The 27,295-nt window shown below is 43.3% G+C and overlaps 1 protein-coding gene across 1 annotated transcript in view; it reads right to left on the reverse strand.

Moving 5' to 3' along the window:
- Positions 1–547: 547 nt before the first annotated feature.
- Positions 548–27,295, reverse strand: part of tex11 (testis expressed 11) — a 245,081-nt gene continuing 218,333 nt past the window's right edge. The window contains exons 27-29 of the mRNA XM_068046993.1: positions 14,934–15,054; positions 901–1,068; positions 548–781 (exon numbers count right to left, since the gene is read on the reverse strand). Coding sequence (XP_067903094.1) covers positions 548–781; positions 901–1,068; positions 14,934–15,054 — 523 coding nt within the window. The remainder of the gene's footprint in view (positions 782–900; positions 1,069–14,933; positions 15,055–27,295) is intronic.

Below are 27,295 nucleotides of genomic sequence, written 5' to 3' on the forward strand. Positions count from 1 at the left end.
AAATCAATTAATTTATTACACTTACGCTCCCATCATCTGTCCCAGTGTAATCTTCGTGCCGCTGGCTGGCACCCCCGTGCCTTCAGATCCCCTTCTGGGGAAATGAGGCAGAACACTGGTTGGGAAAGGGGAGGAGGTAAGTTTCTCAGTGTTGAGGGGAGGGGGGGAATCGGGGTCAAAGAGACATCATTGGTGTAGGGGATGGTGGGAAGGGTTTTAGGTTAAAGTTTATGCACTGTGGGGTGGGAAGGTCAGATGGTCAAGATATGTGTTTTGGGTGGGGGGCAAGCTATTAATTCTATGGTTATTGGGGGGGGTGGGAGTGGGGCAAAATTAATGTACTTCACTCTTTTATTAAGCGTTTCTTTAAACATTGAAATTGAACGGTCGGGCTCAAAGCCCTTTAAAAATGGCGTCATTGCCTGCACACAGGCAGCTGAAGTCATTGCCAGGAATGGCCATCCCTCCCCGACTCCGGATAAACACTAAATAGATGTTGTGACCTGTGGAGAAGTGGAACTAGAAAAGACAGTGCTCTCCTCCCACCTCAGTCGTAACACTTGCTAGTGACTACTGACAACCATGCCTTCAGCCACTTGCACCCCATTCTCTGGAACTTCCTTCCTAAACTCTTCTGCCTCTCAACCTTCCTGTCCTCCATTAGAGGTTCTTTAAAACCTACCCCTTTGACCAAGCTTTTGATCACTCCTGCTCTTATCTCCTTCTTTGGCTTGGCATCTTTTTTTTTAATTACGCCTGTGAAGTGCCTTGGAATTTTTTTCTGCATTAAAGGCACTATATGAATGCAAATTTTTATGTATCAAAGCTTATAACTAATGAAGAAAGGTGTTTTATAATTTAGTTTGTAAGTGAGTGATTCTTACTGTGATGCTGTCTTACCTGGTTTTCATAGCTGGCCTTGAGAGATCCCAGATGTTTGAGGAAACGCATTCCAAGCCCACACCACCGTTCTGCCTCAGTGTATTTCCCTAAACTGTACAAGGAAGCCCCAGTGTTCCAAGCTCGAGTCAGCAGCCACAGGATCTCCACCTCCGGGTATTCCTCCTGCTACACACACAAAACAGATAACCTAAGACATAGTGGAGCCAAATTTGCTCATCAAGCCCTCACATCCCTCAGCCCTTAAAACTGTAAGTTGAGCAGAATGCACCCGAAGAACACCCTTCCTGAAAAGATCCATATATGCCCACTTTTCCACCTTCAGGTCATTTAAATATTGTGGGCTAGTCATTCCTTGTGTCTAGAACTTAAGACACATCCATTCTGGAGAGGAAGTGTGAGGGCTACTGCAGGCCTTCAAAATCTACAAAACCTTAAACGTACAGTGCTGCTTTGGGAGATTTGGCTACTTGCTTGATGTTTAAAGTTTGGCTCCATGTCCTAAAAATCTCAAAGCTGCATCTTTTACGTTGTTCCTTTGGAAGTTGTGGAGATGTCTAAAGTCTTGGGGTAGTCTTTGACAAGGATAAAAGAAAATCGTGCTCAACATTCTTTTTCTCTGCTGTAATGCAATGAGAAAATTCAAGAACTTCACCTGGAGTGCCAAGGTGGGTGCTCAAAGTTAGATACTGTAGCACATAGTCCTGGCACCATCCATTTCGGCCTCCTCCTGAGGTCCCCACCATCACTGATGCTAGTCTTCAGAAAATTTGATTCACTCTACATGAGATCAAGAAACGGCTAAAGGCATTAGATACAGCAAAGGCTATTGGCCCTGACAACATCCCAGCTGTAGTACTGATGACATGTGCTCCAGAACTAGCTGCACCCTTAGCCAAGCTGTTCCAGTAAAACTACAACACAGGCATCTATCCAACAATGTGGAAAATTGCCCTGGTATGTCTGTACACAAAAAGCAGGACAAATCCAATCCGGCCAATTACCACACCATCAGTCTACTCTCAATTGTCAGCAAAGTGATTCAAGGTGTTGTTGACAGTGCCATCAAGAGGTGAGGTGAGAATGATTGTCCTTGACATCAAGGCACCATTTGACTGAGTGGGGCTTCAAGGTGCCCTAGCAAAAATGAAGTCAATGGGAATTGGGGGCAAAAAGCTCCACTGGTTGGAGTCATACCTAGCAGACAGGAAGATGGTTGTGGTTAGAGTCAGAGTTATACAGCACAGAAACAGGCCCTTCGGCCCACCATGTCTACGCCGACCATCAAGCTTATTTATTCTAATCCCATTTTCCAGAACTTATCCCGTAGCCTTGTATGCAATGGCATTTCAAGAGCTCTTATAAATACTTCTTAAATGTTGTGAGGCTTCCTGCCTCTAGCACCCCTTCAGGCAGTGCGTTCCAGATTCCAACCACCCTCTGGGTGAAAATTTTTTTCCTCAAATCCCCTCTAAACCTCCTGCCCCTTACCTTAAATCTATGCTCCCTGGTTATTGACACCTGCGCTAAGGGAAAAAGATTCTTCTTATCTATGCCCCTCGTAATTTTGTATACCTCAATCAGGTCCCCCCTCCGCCTTCTCTGCTCTAAGGAAATCAACCCTAGCCTATCCCGTCTCTTCATAGCTGAAATGCTCCAACCCAGGCAACATCCTGGTGAATCTCCTCTGCACCCTCTCCAGTGCAATCACATCCTTCCTATAGTGTGGCGACCAGAACTGTACACAGTACTCCAGCTGTGGCCTAACTAGCGTTTTATACAGCTCCATCAGAACCTCCCTGCTCTTATATTCTATGCCTCAGCTAATAAAGACAAGTATTCCATATGCCTTCCTAACCACCTTATCTACCTGTGCTGCTGCCCTCAGTGATCTATGGACAAGTACACCAAGGTCCCTCTGATCCTCTGTACTTCCTAGGATCCTACCATCCATTGTATATTCCCTTGCCTTGTTAGTCCTCCAAAAATGCATCATCTCACATTTCTCAGGATTAAATTCTATTTGCCACTGCTCTGCCCATCTTACCAGCCCATCTAACCAGCCCATCTATATTATCCTGTAATCTAACACTTTCCTCCTCACTATTTACGACCAATTTTTGTGTCATCTGCGAACTTACTGATCATACCTCCTACATTCACGTCTAAATCATTAATGTACACTACAACAGCAAGGGTCCCAGCATCAATCACTGAGGTACACCACTAGTCACAGGTTTCTAATCGCAAATACAACCTTCGACTATCACCTTTTGCCTCCTGCCACTAAGCCAATTTTGGATCTAATTTGCCAAATTGCCCTGGATCCCATGGACTCTTACCTTCTTGACCAATCTCCCATGCGGGACCTTATCAAAAGCCTTACTGAAGTCCATGTAGACGATATCAACTGCTTTACCCTCATCTACACATCCAGTCACCGCCTCAAAAAATTCAATCAAATTTGTGAGACATGATCTCCCCCTGACAAAGCCATGCTGACTATCTTTGATTAATCCTGTCCCTCAGAATGTTTTACAATCATTTCCCTACCTCTGATGTTAGACTCACTGGCCTGTAATTACCTGCTTTATCCCTACTACCCTTCTTGAATAATGGTACCACATTCGCTGTCCTCCAGTCCTCTGGCACTTCTCCTGTGGCCAGAGAGGATTTGAAAATGCGTGTCAGAGCCCCTGCTATCTCCTCCCTTGCCTCTCATAACAGCCTGGGATACATCTCATCTGGGCCTGGGGTTTTTTCACTTTTAAGCCCACTAAAACCACGAATACCTCCTCCCTTTCAATGCTAATTTGTTCAAGTATATCACAATCCCCCTCCCTAATCCCTACACCTACATCATCCTTCTCCATTGTGAACACAGATGAAAAGTAATCATTTAAAACCTCACCTATGTCCTCCGGCTCCACACACAGATTGCCACTTTGGTCCTTAATGGGCTCCACTCTTTCCCTGGTTATCCTCTTGCCCTTAATATACTTATAAAACACCTTGGGATTTTCCTTTATCTTGCCCGGCAATGTTTTTTCATGCCCCCTCTTTGCTCTCCTAATTACTTTTTTAAGTACCCCCCCTACACTTTCTATTCTCCTCTAGGGCCTCTGCTGTTTTCAGCCCTCTGAACCTTCCATAAGCCTCCTTTTTTTTCCTTATCCAATCCTCTATATCCCTTGACATCCAGATTGTTGGAGGCCAATCATCTCAGCCCCAAGACATTGCTGCAGGAGTTCCTCAGAGTAGTGTCCTAGGCCCAACCTTCTTCATCTCCTTCATCACTGACCTTCCTTCAATCATAAGGTCAGAAGTGGGGATGTTTACTGATGATTGCACAGTGCTCTGTACCATACGCGACTCCTCAGATACTGAAATTGTCCGTGCCCACATACAGCAAGACATGGACAACATTCAGGCTGATAAATGGCAAATAACATTCATGCCACACACGTGCCAGACAATGGCAATTTCCAACAAGAGAGACTCTAACCATCACTCCATGATGTTCAACGGCATTACCATCACTGAATTCCCCACCATCAACATTCTGGGGTTACCACTGACCAGAAAATTAACTGGACTAGCCATGTAAATACTGTGGTTACAAGAGCAGGTCAGAGGCTAGGAATTCTGTGGCGAGCAACTCACCTCCTGAGTCCCCAAAGTCTGTCCACCATCGACAAAGCCCAAGTCAGGAGTGTAATGGAATACTTTCCACTTGCCTGGATGAGTGCAGCTCCAACAACACTCAAGAAGCTCGACACCTCCAAGACAAAGCAGTCCATATGATCAGCACCCCATCCACCACCTTAAACATTTACTCCCTCCACCTACAACATACACTGCAGCAACTCGCCAAGGCTACTGTGACAGCACCTTCCAAATTCGCGGAAAGGTCAAGGCAGCAGACACATTGGAACACCACCACCTGCAAGTTCCCCTCCAAGTCACACACCATCCTGACTTGAAACCGAATCGCCATTGCTTCACTGTCACTGGGTCAAGATCCTGGAACTCCCTCCCTAACAGCACTGTGTGTGTACCTATACAACATGGACTGCAAAAAGGTGGCTCACCATAAACCTTCTCAAGGGCAATTAGGGATGGGCAATAAATATTGGCCTTGGCAGTGACACCCCTATCCCAAGAATGAATAAAAAGTAAACTTTCCTTCTTGTCCAAGCACTCCTTCACTTCTCCCCACTTTCCCATGGGTGTCCACCACAATACATTGTGTACTTTTCACCACCACCACCTTTTTTTGCAAAATGTCTAGGGCAACCTACAGCCAATTCCTTCCATGATCTGCACATTCTATCGTCACAAACCCTACAGAATGTAACTTCACAGATGGAGATTAGTAAATTCCATACAGCCAATGTCAGACAATCAATATATGTTTTGCTTTTGTCTGAAAAGGCAGCGTAGAACAGGAAGATGTCTGCAATTGGATGGCAGGCAATAACATTGTGCGGTCTAACCGGTAGATCCTGCAAATTAAGGGCCGGTTGTTTCACTGGGCATCCTTCATACCTACAGGTTTTGGAGGCAAATCAGGGGAGATTTGAAATGGACCCTTATTTATACTGTAGGCAATCAATAAGGATCTGTTCTTATGACATCACCATTTATATCGGTGAAGGACAATTTATTTAGCTGTATCTGACAAAACAGGACAGGAAATGTCGCCACACTACCAGAAGGACGTGGAGGCTTTGGAGAGGGTACAGAAGAGGTTTACCAGGATGTTGCCTGGTCTGGAGGGCATTAGCTATGAGGAGAGGTTGGATAAACTTGGATTGTTTTCACTGGAACGACGGAGGTGGAGGGGCGACATGATAGAGGTTTACAAAGTTATGAGCGGAATGGACAGAGTAGATAGTTAGAAGCTTTTTCCCAGGGTGGAAGAGTCAGTTACTAGGGGACATAGGTTTAAGGTGAGAGGGGCAAAGTTTAGAGGGGATGTGCGAGGCAAGTTCTTTACACAGAGGGTGGTGAGTGCCTGGAACTTGCTGCCGCGGGAGGTGGTGGAAGCAGGTACAATAGCGACGTTTAAGAGGCATCTTGACAAATACATGAATAGGATGGGAATAGAGGGATATGGACCCCGGAAGTGCAGAAGGTTTTAGTTTAGGCAGGCATCAAGATCAGCGCAGGCTTGGAGGGCCGAATGGCCTGTTCCTGTGCTGTACTGTTCTTTGTTCTTTGAAATAATGATTCCCAAAGTAGGTTGCGATGGAATTGTGCCTTCTCCTGTCCAGACTTGGAACCCACATCTAGGACAGGGATGACTATCAAGGTACAGGCTTCTTTGATTTTTTATTTCCAAGCAACAGCAAAAGGCATGTACCAATTCTCCAAACCTGCAATTCCTAAGTACACAAATGCAGATTACAGCCTTGTTTTCTCAAACAAAAAACTTCATAAATTTCCCTATGGAAAACAGCCAACCAATCAAATATGCCCTGCACTTTTAATGCCTGGCTAAACTCACTGAAGTGCAGGGTATTACTGATGGCATTCATGTGGCCTAACATTAATGCCATCCACTTTATGGATAGAAAGGGTATCCACACATCGATATGAATAAGATTTATGACCACAGCTTGTTAGACTGGTAGCTCTCAATTCATTTATTTTGCAGCAATGAAGTCACCATTATCGAAATTGCCAGGAATACTGGATGCATGTCTGCTGGGGAAAACAATGGTTATTCACTGTTGTTCTAGCTACTGATCCTTTGAAAAACATATAAGCAATGCCTAACACATTGAGAGATACAAAGTGCAAACAGCCATTTGTGTCTTGGTGGAGCATAACTTCAGATGCTTAAGTAAAGGTTCCAATATACTGACAGATTTGGGACTGCCCACTGATCTAGTCCAGGCAAAGTCTTGAAGATTACTGTAGCCTGTTGTGTGCGAGACAACTTTATTCTGCAAAGGGACATTACCATGGAGAAGGTTGAAGAAGAGAAGCAGGTTGAACTGGTAACAAGTTCGGAGTCTGATCAGCTACCCACACATTATATGGTGTAGTGGTTAGCACTGCAGCCTCACAGCTCCAGTGACCTGGGTTCAGTTCTGGGTACTGCCTGTGTGGAGTTTGCAAGTTTTCCCTGTGACTATGTGGGTTTCTGCCGGGTGCTCTGGTTTCCTCCCACAGCCAAAGACTTACAGGTTGATAGGTAAATTGGCCATTGTAAATTGCCTCTAGTGTAGGTAGGTGGTAGGAGAATGGTGGAGATGTGGTAGGGAATATGGGATTAATGTAGGATTAGTATAAATGAGTGTTTGTTGGTCGGCACAGACATGGTGGGCTGAAGGGCCTGTTTCGGTGCTCTATGACTATGAGAACCATAAAACTAGCTTTCATTAGTGACACCGTCACTTAAATCCCTCCAATATCCTATGCAGTTCACTACTGCTCAGAATCACAGGAGGCGGCCATTTGGCCTGTTGTGTTTGTGCTGGCTCTCTGAAGCAACAATTCACCTAGCGCCTCTCCCCATAACCCTGCACATTCTTCCTTTTTAGGTAATAATCCAATTCCTTCTTGATTGCCTTAATTGAACCTGCCTCCACCAAACTCTCATGCTGTGCAATTCAGATCCAAGCCACTCACTGCGAGAAAACGTTTTTCCTCATGTCGCCATTGCTCTTTTGTCAAATTACCTTAAATCTGTAGTCAATACCTTTGCAAAAATCCTTTATTGCTCTCATCACTACTTGAACAGTCATGAATAGCACTTCTGAGCTCCTCAACTACATGAATATATACAATTCCCAAAATCAGGGGTGAGAATGGCCAAAGTCAAAAGGTCTGAAAATTAGAGGCCGAAGACAAAAGTCTGAAATTTTTTTTGACAAGGAAGCATGTAATTATAACCCTGTTAATGATCTGTAATGAATGCAAATGCTTCCAGGCCACTTCAAATGTGTAGAAACAATAGTTTTCCCTTTGTTTACTTCTGATTACCATCAAGACGGTGGACCAATGCATTTATATAAAATCACCAAAATGAGCTCAGCATTCCAATATTTCAGCATTTAATAGAGTTAGTACATCATGTAATTATGAAGGATGAAGTAAATTTTAAACACCAGAACATGATCTTGAAAAATTATTCGTAAATCTGTGCTCGTTCGTTTGTTGTCACCATAGCCTTGGTGGGGCCGTTGGCATCATCTTGCAACTTCTCTGGCTTTCTTCAAGCCTCCTTCAGCCCACGTCTCAATGTCGTCCACACATCCAATTTTTCCTCTTCCTCTTCTGTTTTTTCCCTCAATTTCTGCTTCAATTGTCGCCAAGACAAAGCTGTTGAGTCTTTGTTTCTGATGTCCATACTTGGCTATCTTTCTCTCTCTAATTGTACTTAGCAACCCTTTAGATTCTTGAACTTCTACTCTTGATTTAACCCACTCATTTGTCTTTTTGTCCATCCAGCTGATTGTGAACATCCTCTGCCATACCCACATTTCATAAGTTGTTATCCTCCTCTCATCCTCTTCAGAGTCCAACACTCCACACTAGTGACTATACTAGACATTTTTTCAACTTCATGCTGATGCTTTTGGACTTCCAGATGCTACTTAAGTCACTGGTCACACTTCTTGCCATAGCTAATCTAACTTAGATTTCATTTTTGGATGTAACTTTGGTGTTTATCATCAAGCCAAGGTACTTGACTTTGCCACTGACATTTAGAGCCATAACGTTGGTCTTTGCATCATTTTTATTCAATCCAAAAGATTTTGTGTCTTTTGACTAGGCCTGCCATAGTCTCCAGCTCCTCTTTTGTTCTGGCTATGACTGTGGCGTTATTTGAATACTGAGATTCCATATTCTACGACCTCCTGTGATGCAGCCACTTCTCTCTGGTAACTCTCTTCCTGCACCATCCTCATTATCTTCTATCCCACAACATTAAACAGCATGGGTGACCTGCCTGATTCCCATCTCAACTGGAATTGGATTGTATGCTCATCACCAACTCTGATGACTTGTGAGGCATTTCTGTACAGCCCTTGTATTAGCCACATACGATGTTTGGGTACATCAAAGCCTATAATTGTCTTCCATAGAGCATCATGCTGGACAGTGTTGAAAGCTTTGGCATAGTCGATGAACATGAGCCAAATCTGCTCTTCCTGCTTGTTTTCGCATTTCTCCATGAGATTTCTGAGCATAGCACCAGTTGTACCCTTTCCTGGAATGAAGCCAAACTGCTCCTCTGCCACTTTTCTGTTCACACAGTGGGGGTGACTCTACCAGATGATATCAAGTAGCACTTTAGATGCATGACTGATGAAACTTAGCATATGATGTTTTGGCAAGTCCTGTGTGCCTGCTATCTTGGGCATTGTGAGCATCTCAGATATAGTTCACTTGCCAGCCCATTTACCCGTTGTCCATATATCATCAATAACTTCTTTCATTGCGTCCACTACCGCATCACCTCCCGCTCGTATCTGATCTTGTCCTTCTGCCTTTCCACTCCATGTTCTTTATAACTTTTCTTATCTCATCTTTCAGTAATCCAGGTTCCAGTTCTTCTTCTTTTAACTTCCAAACTTTGTTGTTTATCTTTTCTGGTTCTTCTTCAGTTTCCTACAGTAATTTTCCCATCTCAGCCTGATCTTGTCCTCATCATATAACAAGTGCCCCGTTTTCATCCTTGATACCTATTCCTGGGTTTACATATTTCTTTCCAGCATATGATCTTGACTGGTGAATATACTTACATGGTGCTACCATTCTTGAAAGCTTTCCCTGCTTCTTCAGCTCTTTCGCTCAGCCAGTTGTTTTTGGCTTTTATACAGGTTTTTTCACATCAACACGCAATTTGAGGTATTCTCTACTTTGTACACAAATCTGTGCTAAAGTTTTACAAACACTGCTAATTGACTGGTTAGGTTTTCCCTTTAACTTATGAACGCTCAGGGGGATGGGAACCTAAGGGGTAGCTCAAATTGGAAGGAAACAAAGCTGGTAACAGGAGGTCGAAAAGTAACAAGTGATATAAGAAGGCGAGCATCAACTAGGCTTCAAATGCAGAATAATGTCAAGTAGACATGGTTAAGGGCACTCTACCTGAATGCACACAGAATTCACAACAAGGCAGATGATTTAAAGGCACAAGTTGAGGTAAATGGGTATGATCTAATTGCCATAACGGAAAGGTGGCTACAGGGTAACCAAGACTAGGAACTGAATATTCATGGATATTCGATATTTAGGAAGGACAGGCAAAAAGGAAAAGGAGGTGGTGTTATGCTGATAGTAAGGGATGGGATCAGTACATTAGTAAGGGAGGATCTCAGATTGGAAGAACAAAATGTGGAATCTGTTTGGATGGAGCTAAGAAACAGCAAGGGGCAACAAATATTGGTAGGAGTTGTTTATAGGCCACCAAACAGTAGTGGTAGTGTGGGGCATGGCATTAATCAGGAGATTAGAGAAGCATGTGGCATGGGTAATACAGTAATCATAGGTGACTTCAATATGCACATAGACTGGGTAAACCTAATGAGCACTAATGCTGTGGAGGATGAGTTGCTGGAGTGTGTTAGGGATGGTTTTTGAGAGCAGTATGTTGAGGAACTGACTATAGTACAGGCTATTTTCGATCCAGTATTGTGTAATGAGAATGGGCTAATTAATAATCTTCTTGGAGAAGAACCTTTAGGGATGAGTGACCATAATATGATAGAATGTTACTTTATGTTTGAAAGTGAGGTAATTCAATCTGAAGCCAGGGTGTTAAATTTGAAAAAGGAAATTATGAAGGTATGAGGGGCAAATTGGCTGAGGTGGATTGGGAAAATACATAAAAAGGTATGACCGCATTTAAGCAATGAATAGTCTTTAAAGAATTATTACATAGTTTACAGCAACTGTACATCCCTTCAAGGCACAAAAACCCCAAAAGAAAAGGCAGTCAACCGTGGATAACAAAGTAAGTTAAGGATTGTATAAGATTAACAGAAATGGCCTATAAAGTTGCCAGAAATAGTAGTAAACCTGAAGATTGGGAGGATTTTAAAATACAGCAAAGAAGGATGAAGAAACTGAGAAAGCAAGGGAGAGCAGAATATGAATGTAAGCTGGCAAAAAATATAAAAACGGACTGTAAAAGCTTCTATAGGTATGTAAAAAGGAAATGTTTGGCTAAGACAAATATGGGTCCATTACAGGCATATTCAGGAGAATTTATAATGGGAAATAGAGAAATGGCAGAGAAGTTAAATGATTAGGGCGGCACAGTGGTTAATCCGCAGCCTCACAGCTCCAGCGACATGGATTCAATTCTGGGTACTGCCTGTGTGGAGTTTGCAAGTTCTCCCTGTGTCTGCGTGGGTTTCCTCTGGGTGCTCCGGTTTCCTCCCACATCCAAAAGACTTGCAGGTTGATAGGTAAATTGGCCATTATAAATTGCCCCTAGTATAGGTAGGTGAGGATGTATTAGGAATATGGGATTAGCGTAGGATTAGTATAAATGGGTAGTTAATGGTCGGCACAGACTCGGTGGGCCGATTCAGTGCTGTATCTCTAAATCTAAATCCAAATAAATCTAAAAATATTACTTTGTGTCTGTCTTCACTGAGGAAGATACAAGAAATTTCCCAGAATTAGAGATCCAAGGGAATGGGTGAAATGAGGAATTGAAGGAAATTAGTATTAGTAAGAAGGTTGTATTGGAGAAATTAATGGGGCTGAAGGTTGATAAGTTCCCAGGGACTTGATATTCTACAGCCCAGAGTGTTGAAAGAGGTAGCTATGGAGATAGTGGATGCATTGGTGATCATCTTCCAAAATCTAGAGATTCTGGAGCGGTTCCTGCAGATTGGAAGGTCGCAAATGCCACCCCACTATTTAAGAAGGGAGGGACAGAGAAAACAGGGAATTACAGACCTGGTAGCCTTACATCAGTCGTTGGGAAAATGCTAGAATCTATTCTGAAGGATGTGATAAATGGACACTTGCATAATAATGATCTGATTGGGCATAGTCAACATGGATTTATGAATGGGAAATTGTGTTTGATGAACCTGTTGGGAGTTTTTTGAGGATGTTACTAACATAATTGATAAAGGGGAGCTGGTAAATGTGGTATATTTGGATTTTCAGAAGGTTTTTGATAAAGTTCCCCACAGGAGGTTGGTTCGCAAAATTAAAGCACATGGTAATATACTGGCATGGATTAAGGAATGTTTAACAGGCAGAAAGCAGAGAGTGGGAATAAACAGGTCATTCTCGTGCTGGCATGCTGTGACTAGTGGGGTACCACTGGGATCAGTGCTTGGGCCTCAGCTGTTCACAATATATATCAATGATTTGGATGTTGGGACCAAATGTAGTATTTCCAAGTTCGCAGATGACACAAAACTAGGTGGGAATGTGTGTTGTGAGGAAGATGCAAAGCAGCTTCAAGGGGATTTGGACAGACTTAGTGAGTGGCAGATGGAATATAATGTGGAAAATGTGAGGTTATCCACTTTGGTAGGAGGAACAGATGTGCAGAGTATTTCTTAAATGGTAAGAGATTAGAAAGTGTAGATGTACAAAGGGACCTGGGTGTCCTTGTCAATAAGTCACTGAAAGCTAGCATGCAGGTGCAGCAAGCAATGAAGAAGGCTAATGCTATGTTAGCCTTTATCGTAAGAGGATTTGAGTACAGGAGTAGTGAAGTCTTGCTTCAATTGTATAGAACCTTGGTTAGACAGCACCTGGAGTACTGTGTGCAGTTTTGGTCCCCTTACCTTAGGAAGGATATTATTGCCAATAGAGGGAGTGCAACAAAGGTTCACCAGACTTGTTCCCGGGACTGTCCTATGAAGAGAGATTGGGGAAACTGGGCCTGTATTCTCTAGAGTTTCGAAGAATGAGAGGTGATCTAATTGAAACCTACAAAATACTTAAAGGGATAGACAAGGTAGATGCAGGCAAGATGTTTCCCCTGGCTGGGGAGTCTAGAACCAGGGGATACAATTTCAAAATAAGGGGGAAGCCACTTAGGACAGAGAGGAGGAGAATTTTTGGAATTTTCTACCCCAGAGGGCTGTAGAAGCTCAGTCATTGAGTATTTTTAAAGCAAAGGTTGACAGATTTCTAAATACCAATGACATAAAGGGATATGAGGATAGTGGGTGGGAAAAGGCATTGAAGTTGATGATCAGCCATGATCGTATTGAATGGCGGAGCAGGCTCGATGGGTTGAATGACCTACTCCTGCTCCTATGTTCCTATGTAATGCAGAGCTGTAACATGGGTTTTTCTAGCTTTCTTAGCAGCAACCATCATAACTGCTTTGACAGAGTGTTTTGTGGCCAGTTTCTGCTGTGTGATTTCTAGCTTTTCCCTCTTTTCCTTTTCTCCTGATGTTTCTCCTCAGCAAACAGCTTGTGCGCCTCTTGCATACACTTCACCAGATTGCCATTGACAGACTCATTTGTCTTGTGTCTTCTTGCGAAATACTCCAAACTTGACTTATTGTTTGCTCTCAGTGGATATTTCAATTTGGATGGCTCTGTAGGTGCTAACATTCATCCGGGTAGAACCTGAGTCAATGATATTAGCCACAGCGCTGAAAGAACCTTCAGGCATAGGTCCATGGCAGCAGCTCATCAAAGCAATACAAGTCTGCAGAGAGTATTGTACTTGCTCCCCTTGTGTACTTCATTCCACCATAAGTCTAACCTTCCTTCCTTTTATGAGAACAATTGTTTAATTGTATGGAATTGTGTGAACTCCAGACTGAAACTCTGAAGTTCTCCCTCAGTGTCTCCATCCAACACTCCCCCTACCCTAGACACACAGACACTCGCGCTCAGACACACACACACACACAAACAGAGTACCACATCCAACTACTCCCCACAAATATACACACTATTCAAAACTGCTCCCCCACACACACTACCCTCTCCAACTCCCCCCCACACAGAAAGTACCCATCCAACTCGCCCGCCCCGCCCCCCACCCAGACACACACACACTGTACCCCATCCAACTCAAGCAGCTTTGTGGTTGGCTGGCTTTTTTAAAAAATCAGAACTGTCAATGAACTGTCAATTTTGATTTTTTTTAAAGTCGGTCTTTTATGGTCAGAAAGGAAGAAGCCAATAGCGGATTTCTAAAACCCCAATGTCAGAAATCCACCCTTTGGCAGAAATTTCTCAACCCTACAACATGGTGGATGCAGACAAGACAGACTACTGCTTTGAGACCAGTGGTGTAGACTGTAACTGAGTTTAGGACCTCGCTTAAAGAGGTCCCTTGGCAGAGAGCCCTGTCCATTGTAGCCTGCATCTCAGTTAGGTGGTCAGGCAGCACTGCACAGTTGCAGGTAGTGGATTCCTCCATAGATGCCTCCACTCTGCAGAGCTTGGTACTCAGCATAAAACACTGAGGATGAGTTACTTAACTGCATTATTAGGCACATCCTGTGAGAGCCAGATCCTAAATTCACCAGCTGAAGGAACATTTGAGCTGAAACTTTGGCCAGCAGATGTTAGTTCTTTTTACTTGCACTTTTTCTCCTCACTCACCCTCAGTAAATCACCAGGTGTTTGACACTGTAGTAGTGAGTGAACCAGGGTGCTATGGGACAGAGCTGATATTGATCCCTTGGGTTTCCTTACCATGAGAACCTTAAGTATCAGAAAAAACTTATATTACAATGCTGTCAGTAAAAGATCATACACCAACATCTGGGGGCTGATTTGCCAGTGCTTTATACCTGGAAATGCTTATTTCTCAGATGAGAGTCATGCAGGAAAGGTCAAAAGTTCCTCTTAATTTGAGATGAAGAACTCATTTTCATTGCACTGTTCCTAGTAGGAAATCATGACAATAGAAGCCAGAGGATTGGGCCACATGTTTCTTTCAGAAAAGGATCCATCCAGAACTCATCGCTCTGGCACAAGTTTCAAGTACAAAGTAAAGGCCTCCTCCGCTCCATGTTTTGATTTTTTTTTAAAAAACTCCCCTTGAACTTTCATTCTTCCCTCACTTACCAAACTCTCTATAATGATTAGCGTTTCCTCATAGTAAGACCAGACTTCCTCCAGGATTCTTGGTTCAATTTCGGTCACTCCTGTGGGGAGTGAGATCTGGATCAGGCTGTGTAGCAATTTGCTATGGAAAAGAAAATGCAATTAAGTCCCTAAAGGAGTCCTCCAAACATTAAAATACATTTATGACTCCATCCTGGCAATAGGCAAATAGTCTGATTTAAAATTACCTTTTCATTCTATTAATAAAAACAGAAAATGCTGGAAAAATTCAACAGGTCAGACAGCATCTGCCAAGACAAAAGCAGACTTCACATTTCAGGTCAATAACCTTTCCCCAGAACTGCTCTGGGTACAGATTTAAGGCTGTAAACAAGGTAAAAGGAGTTTCATAGAGGTTATTACCTCAAATCTGCTACAAAAAAATGGACCTGAATTATCCTCCCAGAAAGCACTTTTAAGTCCCACCAAGAGCATGACCTGTCTCATAATTAGGGTGAAGTGGCATGGCAAACTCTTACAATTCATTTCCCCCACCACATTCTCAAGCCCACCCTAAATAATTACAGCCAAGGAGCTGCGGGAATGTATTTCTGAGCCAGGTATCACATTGAAGAAGCCAATTTTTATGCTGCAACTGAATGTTGGTATTATTTTTCCTGCTTGTCGATGACTTCAGTACTTTAAGATGTAACATGTTTTAGGCAAGTACAGAGATGGGGGGCTGGGGGAAAAGAATAAAACCTGTGATTAGTGGAGGGCAGTAGAGATAAAATTACAAAAGCGACGATGATGCAGGGCAAAAAGAGCTGGTAATAAGGCAAGTAAAGAATGAAAGGATGGGTCCAGAGGAGGTGTAAATGAGAAAGCACAATGATTACCAACAGCAGCGTCCAAGCAAAAAACTTTGAAAAGTTGAACTCAGTGCTGCGTCCAGAAGGTTGCAAAGTGCCTATTCAGAAGATGAGGTGCTGTTCCTCAAGCTTATGTTGGAACAGTACAGGAGGCCGAAGACAGAGAGTCAGAACTGGAGTAGAAAATTAAAACAGCAATCAATCAGAAGTTTGTGGTCTTGCTTGTGGACTGAATGGAGGTGTTCCGCAAAGTGGTCAGCCAATCTGCATTTGGTCTCCCCATTATAGAGGAGACTGTATCATGAACTGTGAATACAATCTACTAAATTGAAAAAGTACAAGTAAATCGCAGTTTTACCTGAAAGGAGTGTTTGGCGCAAAAGCAAAATACTGTAGAAATTGGAAATCTGAAATAAAAACAGAAACTGCTGGAAATACTCAGCATGTCAGGTAGCATCTGTGGAAAGAGAAACACAGTGAATGTTTCAGGTCAATGATCTTTCATCACAACTGCTGAGGAGTGTTTGGAGCCTTGGACCGTGGGAGGGAGGAGGTAAATAGTCAGTGACATGGACATTGGCTCAGTCAGCTGCTGCCTCTAATGGTTTACACAGAGATGCTGCAGATGTGGGCTGGTGCACAGCAAGTGAGGGATGGTGATGTGTGGCTTGCAGAGCTCATGTCAGCTCCGATGGAGCAGACAGCCTTTCTCTGATAAGCCAATTCCGTACATCCCTACCTCACTGCTAGCCCTGCATGCAGAGCCTGGGTGCCATCTGCCCTTCCTTGTGTCTTTCATGTTGTAGGTCCTCAGCATCCTCATAGTCTGAGGATAAGCCCTGTTGACGTCTCTCCTCAACATGCCAGGCCTATTGGGTGCGTAGTTGTGCAGAGCAGCAAGAAAATGAGCTGGCCTTTTCGGCCCGTAGTACAGGGCATCACCCTATCCATAAAGGTATTGGAGGTGTTCTTTCAGCTTGCCAATATCCTGCTCAATGGTGGCTCATGTAGCTCAGTGGCTGGCATTGTATCTCTCCTCTGCAGCAGTGGTGGAGTCTCTCACCTGCGTCGGGAGCCACGTCTGCAAAGGATAGCTCTTATCTCCAAGAAGCCACCCCTCCATCTGAGCCAGTTCAGTGAACAGCAGTGGTAGCCGGGACTGGCGCCAGACCCAGCTGTCATGGCAGCTGCCTGAGAAGCGGTCACACATTCGCTGCAAGCATCTGCAATGTTCACATACCAGCTTCACCTAGATTGAGAAGGTTCCTTTAATGGTGACGTCTGCAGGTGTTTGCCTGGCAGTAGGCCTGATGGCCACATGAGTGCAGTCTATGAACATTACAACCTATGGTTCTCCGGCAATGGTGCCAGAACCAATGGCCCTCTGGGCCTGGCTGTGAGAGTCCATCCTGAAGCGGACATCCTCAATGGCCCTCCGGTGCACGGCATTGGTGACCTCCCTGATGCAGCGGTGCATTGCTGACTGTGTGACCCCACAAAGGTTTCTGGTGGGCCCCTAAAAGGCTGCAGAGGCATCAGGCTTGAGAACTGCTGCTACTATGACGAACAAAGGCATGGGATGTCCACTGGAGCCCATGGGCTGCAGGTCATCCTTGAGCAGGGCACAGAGACGTGTCACCACCCTCTCTACATGCTCTATCTCCTCTAACACTAGTGCTCTGACATCCGATGGCATGTCATTTGGGGCCTGTAGATGCACGGCAACCGTAATGGCGGATTCCCCTTGGGGGCTGCTGCTCACGACCGGGAGCCTCTACGTGGATCACACCTGCCTGTTGATATTGCCTCTGCCGCGTACAGATCCTCACATGCAGAGGATCATACAATGTAGGATGAGCCACACTTATTTCCATTTGATAAATAAAATTGAACATGTATTCAAAGGTTCCTAACAGGGCATGGATTGGTGTTGACGGGTACATCAGCTGCTTTCCTGGATCGACTAAATGGTGTGCCATGGCATTGTCTATCTTGGCCAACACTCAGAGTGACACAACATGACAACATCAAGATCCTACCAGCTGAATTGATTGCCCCCACCATCCGTAACACTTTAATGCTCCTGCCCTTTCTGGCACCCTCCCCACACACAGGGTGCCTAGTGTGCCATTGCCCCCTCACAAACACAGAGCATACACTGTTAACGGAGGGATGGTACATGGTACCTCCCTTCATGCCAGCACAGCTTTCCCTCCAGTAATCCCAGACCCCTTCCTTTTCAGAATGCAGAAAGCAACCCGTGTATCCCTCCTCCCTTTAAGAATGTAGAGTTAGACCCCTGTGTATCCCCCCTCCTCCCTTTAAAAATTGCAGTTAGACCCCTGTATGTCCCCCCCTCCCTTTAAGAATGCAGAGTTAGACCCCTGTGAATCCCCCCTCCCTTCCATAATGCAGAGTGAGGACCCGCCAGACTTTCAGATTGTGAATGGGACGGTGCGTGACGGCCGCCCGTTCAACGAAAAATCCAGCAGTGTCAGTGGAGAGGCGGCGGGCTGCATAATCAGCATAGGTAAGTAATCATTACCATATGCTAATTGTGATGTCACTGCCGTGCAGCACGGGGAGGGGGGCCGCAACGAGGTCCCGCTGCCGCCGATAAAACGCGGCAGGCCCGTCTTGACGTCGTGGGTCGAGGCGGGCCTCCCCCCGCAGCATTTTACTGTCCCCTGCGCTGCGACCCACGGCGTTGAGGGGCCAGTAAAATTCAGCCCTGTGTGTGTGAATGGGGGAGTTAGGTTAAAATACGAAGTTATAAGGTCTTTAGACATAGGTTTATCTTAATACTGTTCAAGATTGAGTTTTTAATAAATAGTTAATTTGTTGTTGTTTAAAGAAACCTGGTTTGGTCTGTTTTATTCTGCTGGGGTTACTAGAGTGTTTAATTTGGCTGTTATCTGGTTGGGTGGGAAAACTAATAATATACTGCAATCTGTGGAGTGATGGGACTGAATTGACAGTGCATTGCTCCTGTCCCGGTCATAACATATTAATGGGGGGCTTATTTGGGATCAGATTAATTGGGGGCTCGAGTTTGGAATCATATTAATTGCTCATCTCAGGGATCATATTAATTGCTCTCGCGTCTGGGATCACATTAATTGGGGTGCTCAATTGTCAGGATCTACATCGAACGCCAATTACGTGAATTAAAAAGGGAGTAATAATGTGAAAAAAAAGAGGAACCAGGTTTCATGTGTAATAAGCTACAGTCTATACCATCGGAATGGCATGAGCAGTTGCTACAGAGTTTCTGGGCAAGGCGAATGTGTCCCTCAAGTGACTTGACAACTTTAACTAAGAATAAACTAAAAGATTTGGCAGCAAAATTGGGGTTAGATTTGAAATCAGGTGCTAAAAAGGCAGAGATATTTGATGTAATAATCCAACATTTAAAATTAGAAGAACAGGAGGAACAGGAAGATAGTAAGTTAGAAAGTGATGCAGTGGAATTGGCTCAGATTGTTAGAAACGATAAAACTTGAACAGGAAAAAGAAATAGCAATAAGAAAACTAGAAGCTGAAAAAGAATTAAGAAAACTTGAACTTGAAAAAGAGGAAAGGGAGAAAGAGAGGGAATTTAGGTTAGGAGATATGGAATTAAGACAAAGGGGTGGTCTTGACTCAAACGCAAGTTCAGGTCAGGAAGAATATGAATTCAGCCCAGGACCCAGCGAAACGCTGTTTAAGTTTATACAAGCTCTTCCTAATTTTGAGGAAAGGGACGTGGCGACATTTTTCATATCTTTTGAAAAAATAGCCAAACAGATGGTTGTTAGGCAGAGCTCATGAAGTTTATGCCATGCTTCCTGAAGAGGCTCCGGAAGACTGAGATGGCAAAAAAGGCTATTCTCGCTGCGTATGAGTTAGTCCCTGAAGCTTACCGTCAGAAGGTTCGAAACTTACAGAGATTGGCTGGGCAGACGTATGTAGAATTTGAGAGGGTGAAGCAAATTAATTTTGACCGTTGGATACGGGCATTAAAGATGGAAACCACATGTGACAACCTTCGAGAATTAATTCTCTTGGAAGAATTAAAAAATTCAATTCCTTCAGTTGTGAGAACTCAAGTAAATAACCTGAAAGTTTTGAAAGCTAGGCAAGCAGTGGAAATTGCAGGTGATTTTGAACTTGTGAATAAGCCAAAACCTTTTGTCCTTCACCCCCATAAATCTGAGAAGGATAGAAAGTGGAAGAGTGAAAGGAAGGCAAGTAGCCAGGGACAAGAAGGAACAGCTGGGAATGCCCCAGGATCACTTCCTCAGGCCAGAATGCTGGCAATTGCGAGGTAACCCCATAGGACTTGTTGGGGTACACAAAGCAAATGCAGAGGCAAAGACTCTGACTAAGAGTATAGCAGACCAGACTATAGCTTTAACAGCAGCTGTGAAACCAGATACAAAAACTAAAGTGAGTGCAGAGGTTAAGAATAAGATACCCGAAAGTTATAATGAATTTTTGTCAAAGGGGAAAGTAATTCCATATCCTTTAAGTGAGGCAGGAAAACTTATTATACTCAGGGATACAGGTGCAACCCAAACACTCTTGCTGGGGAAAAATATAACGTTTCCACCAGAGAGTGCCTTGGACACTAAAGTTTTAGTTAATGGAATTGGTGGGGTATATATACCCATATCTTTATATAAAGTACGCCTTCAGAGTGACTTAATATCTGGGATGGTGACTATAGGAGTTGTCCACAGTTTGCCAGCTGAAGGAATTCATCTACTCCTAGGAAATGATTTGGCGAATCAAAAATATCAGTTTCTCCTATAATTACAGAGGAACCAAGTGAAGTGAGAGAAACGCAACAATTACAGGAACAAGTCCAGGAATATTTCCTGCCATGTGTAGTCACCCGAGCAATAGCTAAATAGGATCCATTGTCACAAACAGATAGCTGAGTATCTGTACCTTTTTTGGGGATTTAGATAATCCAAATGAGATGTTTAACAGATCTTCTATAATTGCAGCACTGCAAACTGATCCAGAGTTATATCGAATGGCACAGATGGCTCTGACAGAAGCTGAGGCGAAAGGAGTTCCAGAAGGCTATTATATGAAAGACGGGGTTTTGAGGAGAAAATGGAGACCGCCTCATAGATCTGCGGATGAAGACTGGACAACTGTTGAACAGATAGTGGTACTACCTAAATATCGCCAGGGATTATTACGGTTTGTACATAACATTCCTTTTGCAGGACATAGGGGGATTCGGAAGACTATATCATGTATGAGCCAAAATTATTACTGGCCAGGCCTTACAAAGGACGTAAAGCAGTTTTGTAGGGCTCAGGAACACCTTGATGCATCACAAGCCAATATGAAAAAATGGGCAGACAAGAATGCAAAGACCCACAATTTTCAACCAGGGGATGAAGTATTGATGTTATTACCATTACAGGGGGAACCATTAAAAGCATAGTTCAGTGGCTCATATAGAGTGATCAAAAGAGTGGGTAAGGTAGATTACTTGATTGACACCCCTGATCGCCGGAAGAAGAACCAGTTTATTTTATTTATTTATTTATTTTTATTTAGAGATACAGCACTGAAACAGGCCCTTCGGCCCACCGAGTCTGTGCCGACTATTAACCACCCATTTATACTAATCCCACACTAATCCCATATTCCTACCATATCCTCACCTGTCCCTATATTCCCCTCCCACCTACCTATACTAGGGGCAATTTATAATGGCCAATTTACCTACCAACCTGCAAGTCCTTTGGCTGTGGGAGGAAACCGGAGCACCCGGAGGAAACCCACGCAGACACAGGGAGAACTTACAAACTCCACACAGGCAGTACCCAGAATTGAACCCGGGTCGCTGGAGCTGCGAGGCTGCGGTGCTAACCACTGCGCCACTGTGCTGCCCAGTTGTGTCACCTAAATATGTTAAAGAAATATTATCGCAGAGAGGAGGATAAGCCACTTGTTATGACCGACCGCTTCAGCCAAAGCCCCCGATCAAAATATACGATTCTGATTGTGGTGGGAGAAACGCACTGTTAATTCAATCCTGTCCCTCCATAGATTGCCTAACTTATCATTTTAACCTTTCCAAATTAAAGAAAGACCCAGCCAAATTGTACCATCTATTAACCCCTGAATGGGGCTAACCAAACAAGGTGTCTTTAAATCAACAAATTAACTGTTTAATTAGAAAAACTAAATTCTTAAACACTACTAAGAAATAAACAACATTTAAAATAGAAAAAAATTAAGAGTCCTTGCAAATTTACAGTCCAATGTTGCTTGAGGTCCTCACAACCATCCAATGGGGAAAAAAGATTCTTCAACAGTAGAACAGTCTGTAGCCTAATTCCAGCAGTAAATGATGCTTTCCTTCTCCAACAATAAATTTCAACAATTAACTGCTTGCAAACATTTTTTAAATGAATCAATTTGGCTTTAGAATTTTTGAGGGATAAAAGACTGTCACAGTCTAACTTCCCTTACTTCAGTTTAAATGATCAGAGATCTCGGTTTTGGCTTGACTTTTTTTTTAGAATTTTGAGATAATAATAAATAGACTATATTCTCTTTCTTCAGTTTAAATGGTCTGTTTCCCCTTTCAGGTGCTAACACACCGCTGTCTCTCTGTGTCCCCAGTTAGAACAGTCTGTTTTCCACTAAAAAGTCAGTTCAAAAGATAATTGCAACATTGTATATCAGGTCCTTGGTCTCTGAATGGCTGTTGCCAGGTAACCAGGATGCATTCTTTGAAGCTGGTTGGTTCCCTCTCTGTATGCTTGTATCTGGCGGCAACTAAAATGCACTTTCTCCAACTCCTGAGGCTTGCTGGTTCTTAAAGCGATACGGCTCCTTTGCTGTCTTAAAGACACACCACATGTTCCCCGGAGAAAAAAAAAGACAGGATCATGACACACTACAGGTATGTCAAGTAATCAGGACTGTTGAGAAGGAAAAGGACAGTACAGTAAAGATGAGGCAGAAGGAGGCCTAGACAACTCTCAGATTGAACCTCCAACTATCAGGTTAACGAATACAGAATGGCTAGGAATTGGACAACATGCTTTTGTACTTACAAGTGAAACAATATGAAGACCTAACCAGGATTTTCACAACATTTAAAAGAATCTATAGGGATAAGCCAGGATGTACAACCTTAACCACACATGCTGTGGATATCGGGGAATCCGTTCCTTTAAAACAACAGTGGTTAGCACCGTAGCCTCACAGCTCCAGCGACCCGGGTTCAATTCTGGGTACTGCCTGTGTGGAGTTTGCAAGTTCTCCCTGTGCCTGCGTGGGCTTTCTCCGGGTGCTCCGGTTTCCTCCCACAAGCCAAAAGACTTGCAGGTTGGTAGGTAAATTGGCCATTATAAATTGCCCCTAGTATAGGTAGGTGGTAGGGAAATATAGGGACAGGTGGGGATGTGGTAGGAATATGGGATTAGTGTAGGATTAGTATAAATGGGTGGTTGATGGTCGGCACAGACTCGGTGGGCCAAAGGGCCTGTTTCAGTGCTATATCTCTAAAACTAAACTAAACATCTTTACCACTTAAGTCCAGACAAACTGGCCCAAGTAAAAGCAGAAATCCAATACATGCTGGAAAACAACTTGATCAAACCTAGTCAAAGCAGCTGGAGTTCACCAATAGTTCTAGTACCTAAACTTGACGGATCAACCTGATTTTGTATTGACTACAGAAAAGTCAATGTAGTAACGAAGGCCGACACCTACCCAATTCTGCGTTTAGAAGACTGTATCGGCAGAGCGGGCAGTGTTAGGTTTCTTCTTAAGATCGACTTGCTAAATGCATACTGGTAACTTCCTTTGACTCCTCCAGCCAAACAGATATCAGCTTTCCTAACACCTGACGGTCTTTATCAGTGCCAGGTGATGCCATTCGGGCAACAAAAATGCCCCAGCCACTTTTCAAAGATTAATGAATCAGGTGGTAGCCAGTGTTCCCAACTGTGTAGTGTATGCCGATGAGGTACTAATATACAGTAACACTTGGCAAGAACCCTTAAACCAGCTAAAAATTATGTTTAAAAAGTTACAAGTAGTGGACTTAGTGATAATTCTGGAAAAAAGCAAATTCGGAAAAGCAAGAGTAACTTACCTTGGACACATAGTGGGGTAAGGACAAGTATTGCCAAAAAAGGCAAAGACACAAGCCTTAGTAAAGATCCCTATCCCTAAATCTAAACAGGTGTTACAATCAGGTGAGATAGGGATCTAGGGGTTCCCTCTCAGCCTTTGCCTGGTTTAACCGTAACAGTGTTTAATTTTTAAAAACAGCATGTTTTAGCTCCCCTCTCAGTGAATCCTTGTTCACTGCTTTCCAATTGTAAGGCAAAGAAATCAGACAGGTTTTCTTAGATTTAAACAAGAAAGGTGGAAGTTTATTGATCTTAAACTCTAATTCGGGTAACAGCTACGAATACACGACGCGACCATGCTAGCATGCATACGTGATAAACACACATGCAATAGAGACAGAAAAAGTAGAAGGAATAAAGGGGAAAAGTTTGAGGCAATATCTGGATTATAGTTACAGTCATTTGAGTTTGATATTGAGTCTTTGGTTGCCAGTAAGTCTTGCTGTTCGTTGAGGCCCAGTGCATGCTTTAACTTGTTTCAATGTAGGAGTCTTTTCTCTCTTGAGGTTTACATGTCCGGAGGCTTGTGAGGAAGTGAGAGAGAGCCAGCCAGGAGAGAGGCTGTCTTGTTCCAGGTTCAGTTGCAAAACTGCAGTTTATGTCTTCAAACTGTCCTGTGAGCACAATTTAAAACTCCAAGTTGGCCAGCAGGTTAGTCATGTGACTAGCTGGTTTAACCACTCCTGTTTGTAGTGCTGTCTCTTACACTGACAAGATGTGGATCACCAGCCCAGACCAATCTCTGTTAATTGAATCAGTGAGCAGTTCTTTTGTCTCTCCAAGCACTGTCTCTTGGCATGCAAATGTTCTTCCAGCCACTGCTGATCTCTTTAAACAAGTCATCTCTTCACTCCAGCAAGTTTAAAACTGATGTTCATATGATGAAATTAATATGCCTCATTCTCGGCAGGTGGGGGTCTTCATGACATGGGAAATAATGAGGTTTTTAGGGATATGTAGTTTTTACAGGAAATTTGTACAGAATTTTAGTACTGTGGCTGCTCCATTAACCAATTTGCTACAAAAAAAGAAAAACAAAGTAGTATGGTCAGATGAATGCCAGGCAGTTTTTGAAAAGCTAAAGGCAATCTTAACTAATGAACCAGTGTTGGTTGCTCCAAATTTTGCTAAATTCTTTAAAATAGCGATCGATGCTAGCCACCTGGGGGTTGGTGAAGTCCTATTGCAGGATGACGAATCGGACATAGAGAAGCCAGTCGGGTACTTTTCAAGAAAACTAAAATGCCATCAAAAGAAGTATTCCACTGTGGAAAAAGAAATTTTAGGACTTTTGCTGGCTCTCAAGCATTTTGAAGTATATGTCCGCCAAGACTATAAAGAAACACTAATGTAAACTGACCATAACCCATTTATGTTTATGGAAAAATTTAAAAACTGAAATGCTAGAATATTTAGATGGAGTTTGATGTTACAACCTTATCATTTGAAATTGTACATATTTTGGGGAAAAACAATGTTACCGCTGACGCTTTGTCATGAATTTAACCATGTTGTTACATGGATGCCGATGGTACAAAGAAAATTCTGTAAATTATCAGTAGAGTGAATGGGGGCATTAATGTGAAAAAATTTTTAGAAATTTTTTCCCAGTTTCTATTTCTTCTTGTATTATAATGAAATGCTTTTTAAGAATGGTGTTTCATTTCGCCAACGGTAGAGGTGTCACGGAACTGTATTTCTTTTCTCCTTGGATTAAAACAGTGTGCCTTTAAAAGCTACATCTGTTACCTAGGCAACAGCAGGAGAGAGGTCACATGGTGTAATGCTTCAATTTAACTGTGTATAAAAAGCAGTTTTGAATTAGAGACACACCAGCCAAGCCTGCTTACTGGAGCTGTCTATTTCTCTCAGCAGAAATTCTACAACGAGCTACAAGCCATGTTAATTGCCTAAGGAGGGAAACACCCTTTTAAGAGACCATTTGTATTGCTGGAGGTAGCAAAATTCCTTTTCATTACTTCCAGTCCATGAAGTCATTTGCTTCAAGACTGAATCTCTCTTGACTGATTGTGTTTTCTGGAATTCACAGTAAGGTTTCGACTGAGAGCCTTAAAATCCGAGTGGACCCATTGCTATACTCCTTCTTTAAAGAACTGTTTGAGGCCTGCTGTAGCCGAAGTGCTTTGAATGCCTATCAAGACTGTTTCATCAAATCCGCAGAGACTTTGAGTGGCATTTGCTTATTTTTACACTAGGATACGTCACCCAGCAGGAATGCAACCCACAAAGATTTTTAACCCAGTTATTCATTTATTCTTAAGAAACAGCAAAATTGTAAAATATCTTTTTTTTTAAAGTTCACCCTTGATTTTTGAGTGTATGTGCGTGAATGGGGGAGTTAGGTTAAAATAAGAAGTTATAAAATCTTTAGACATAGGTTTATCTTAATAGTGTTTAAGACTTAGTTTTTAATAAATAGTTAATTTGTTGTTGTCTAAAGATACCTGGTTTGGTCAGTTTTATCCTGGGGGGGTTACTAGAGTGTTTAATTTGGCTGTTCTCCGGTTGGGACGGAAAACATTAATAATATACTGCAACTTATGGAGTGATCAGACTGAATTGACAGTGCATTGCTCTGCCTCGGTTGTAACAATATTGAATACTGATTTAGTGATATACCAGGCATTATTTTTGCTTGCATAAGTAGTCAATCTCTGCCCGCACACTTAATGTAGTGATGCAGAGTATTCTGGATAGATGTCCATCTTTCAGGAGTGACCTTGATCTCTCTTCCCACTCTCCCAGCACTCTGTGTGTGCATCTCGTTCTCTCTTCTCCCAACCTCTCTCCCCTCTTGGACTATGGGACAGAGATAAAAGTTTTGTGCAAAAGATGCAGGGGGAACATGAGGAAGCACTTTTTTACGCAGTGGCTGGTAATGACCTGGAACTCGCTGCTCACAAGCGTGGTGGAAGTGGAGATGATCAATGACTTCAAGAGGAAGTTGGATGGCTACCTGAGCGAAATAGACTTGCAGGGCTACAGGGATCGAGGCAGGGAGTGGGACTGACTGTATAGCTCCGTGGAGAGCCAGCATGGGCTCGATGGGCAGAATGGCTTCCTTCTGTGCCGTAAGTAAATGACTCTGACTCTCTCTCCCCCCTTGCTGTCTGTCTATCTCTTTGTCTCCTTCTCCCCGTCTCCTTCTACCCCCTCTCTCTGCTCCTTTTCCCCCAGCTCTCTGTCCCTCTCCACGTATCTCCTCCCCGTCCACTCTCGTGTCTCCAGTGTTACCCACTCCCCACTATGTTCCCAGCTCATTGTTTCCCACTCCCCGCTCAGTGTTCCCCGCTCCCTCTGATCCCCCCCCCCCGTCTCTCTGTCCCCCCCCCTG

Source organism: Heterodontus francisci, chromosome 15 (assembly GCF_036365525.1).
Source record: "Heterodontus francisci isolate sHetFra1 chromosome 15, sHetFra1.hap1, whole genome shotgun sequence".
NCBI classification, from domain to species: Eukaryota; Metazoa; Chordata; class Chondrichthyes; order Heterodontiformes; family Heterodontidae; genus Heterodontus; species Heterodontus francisci.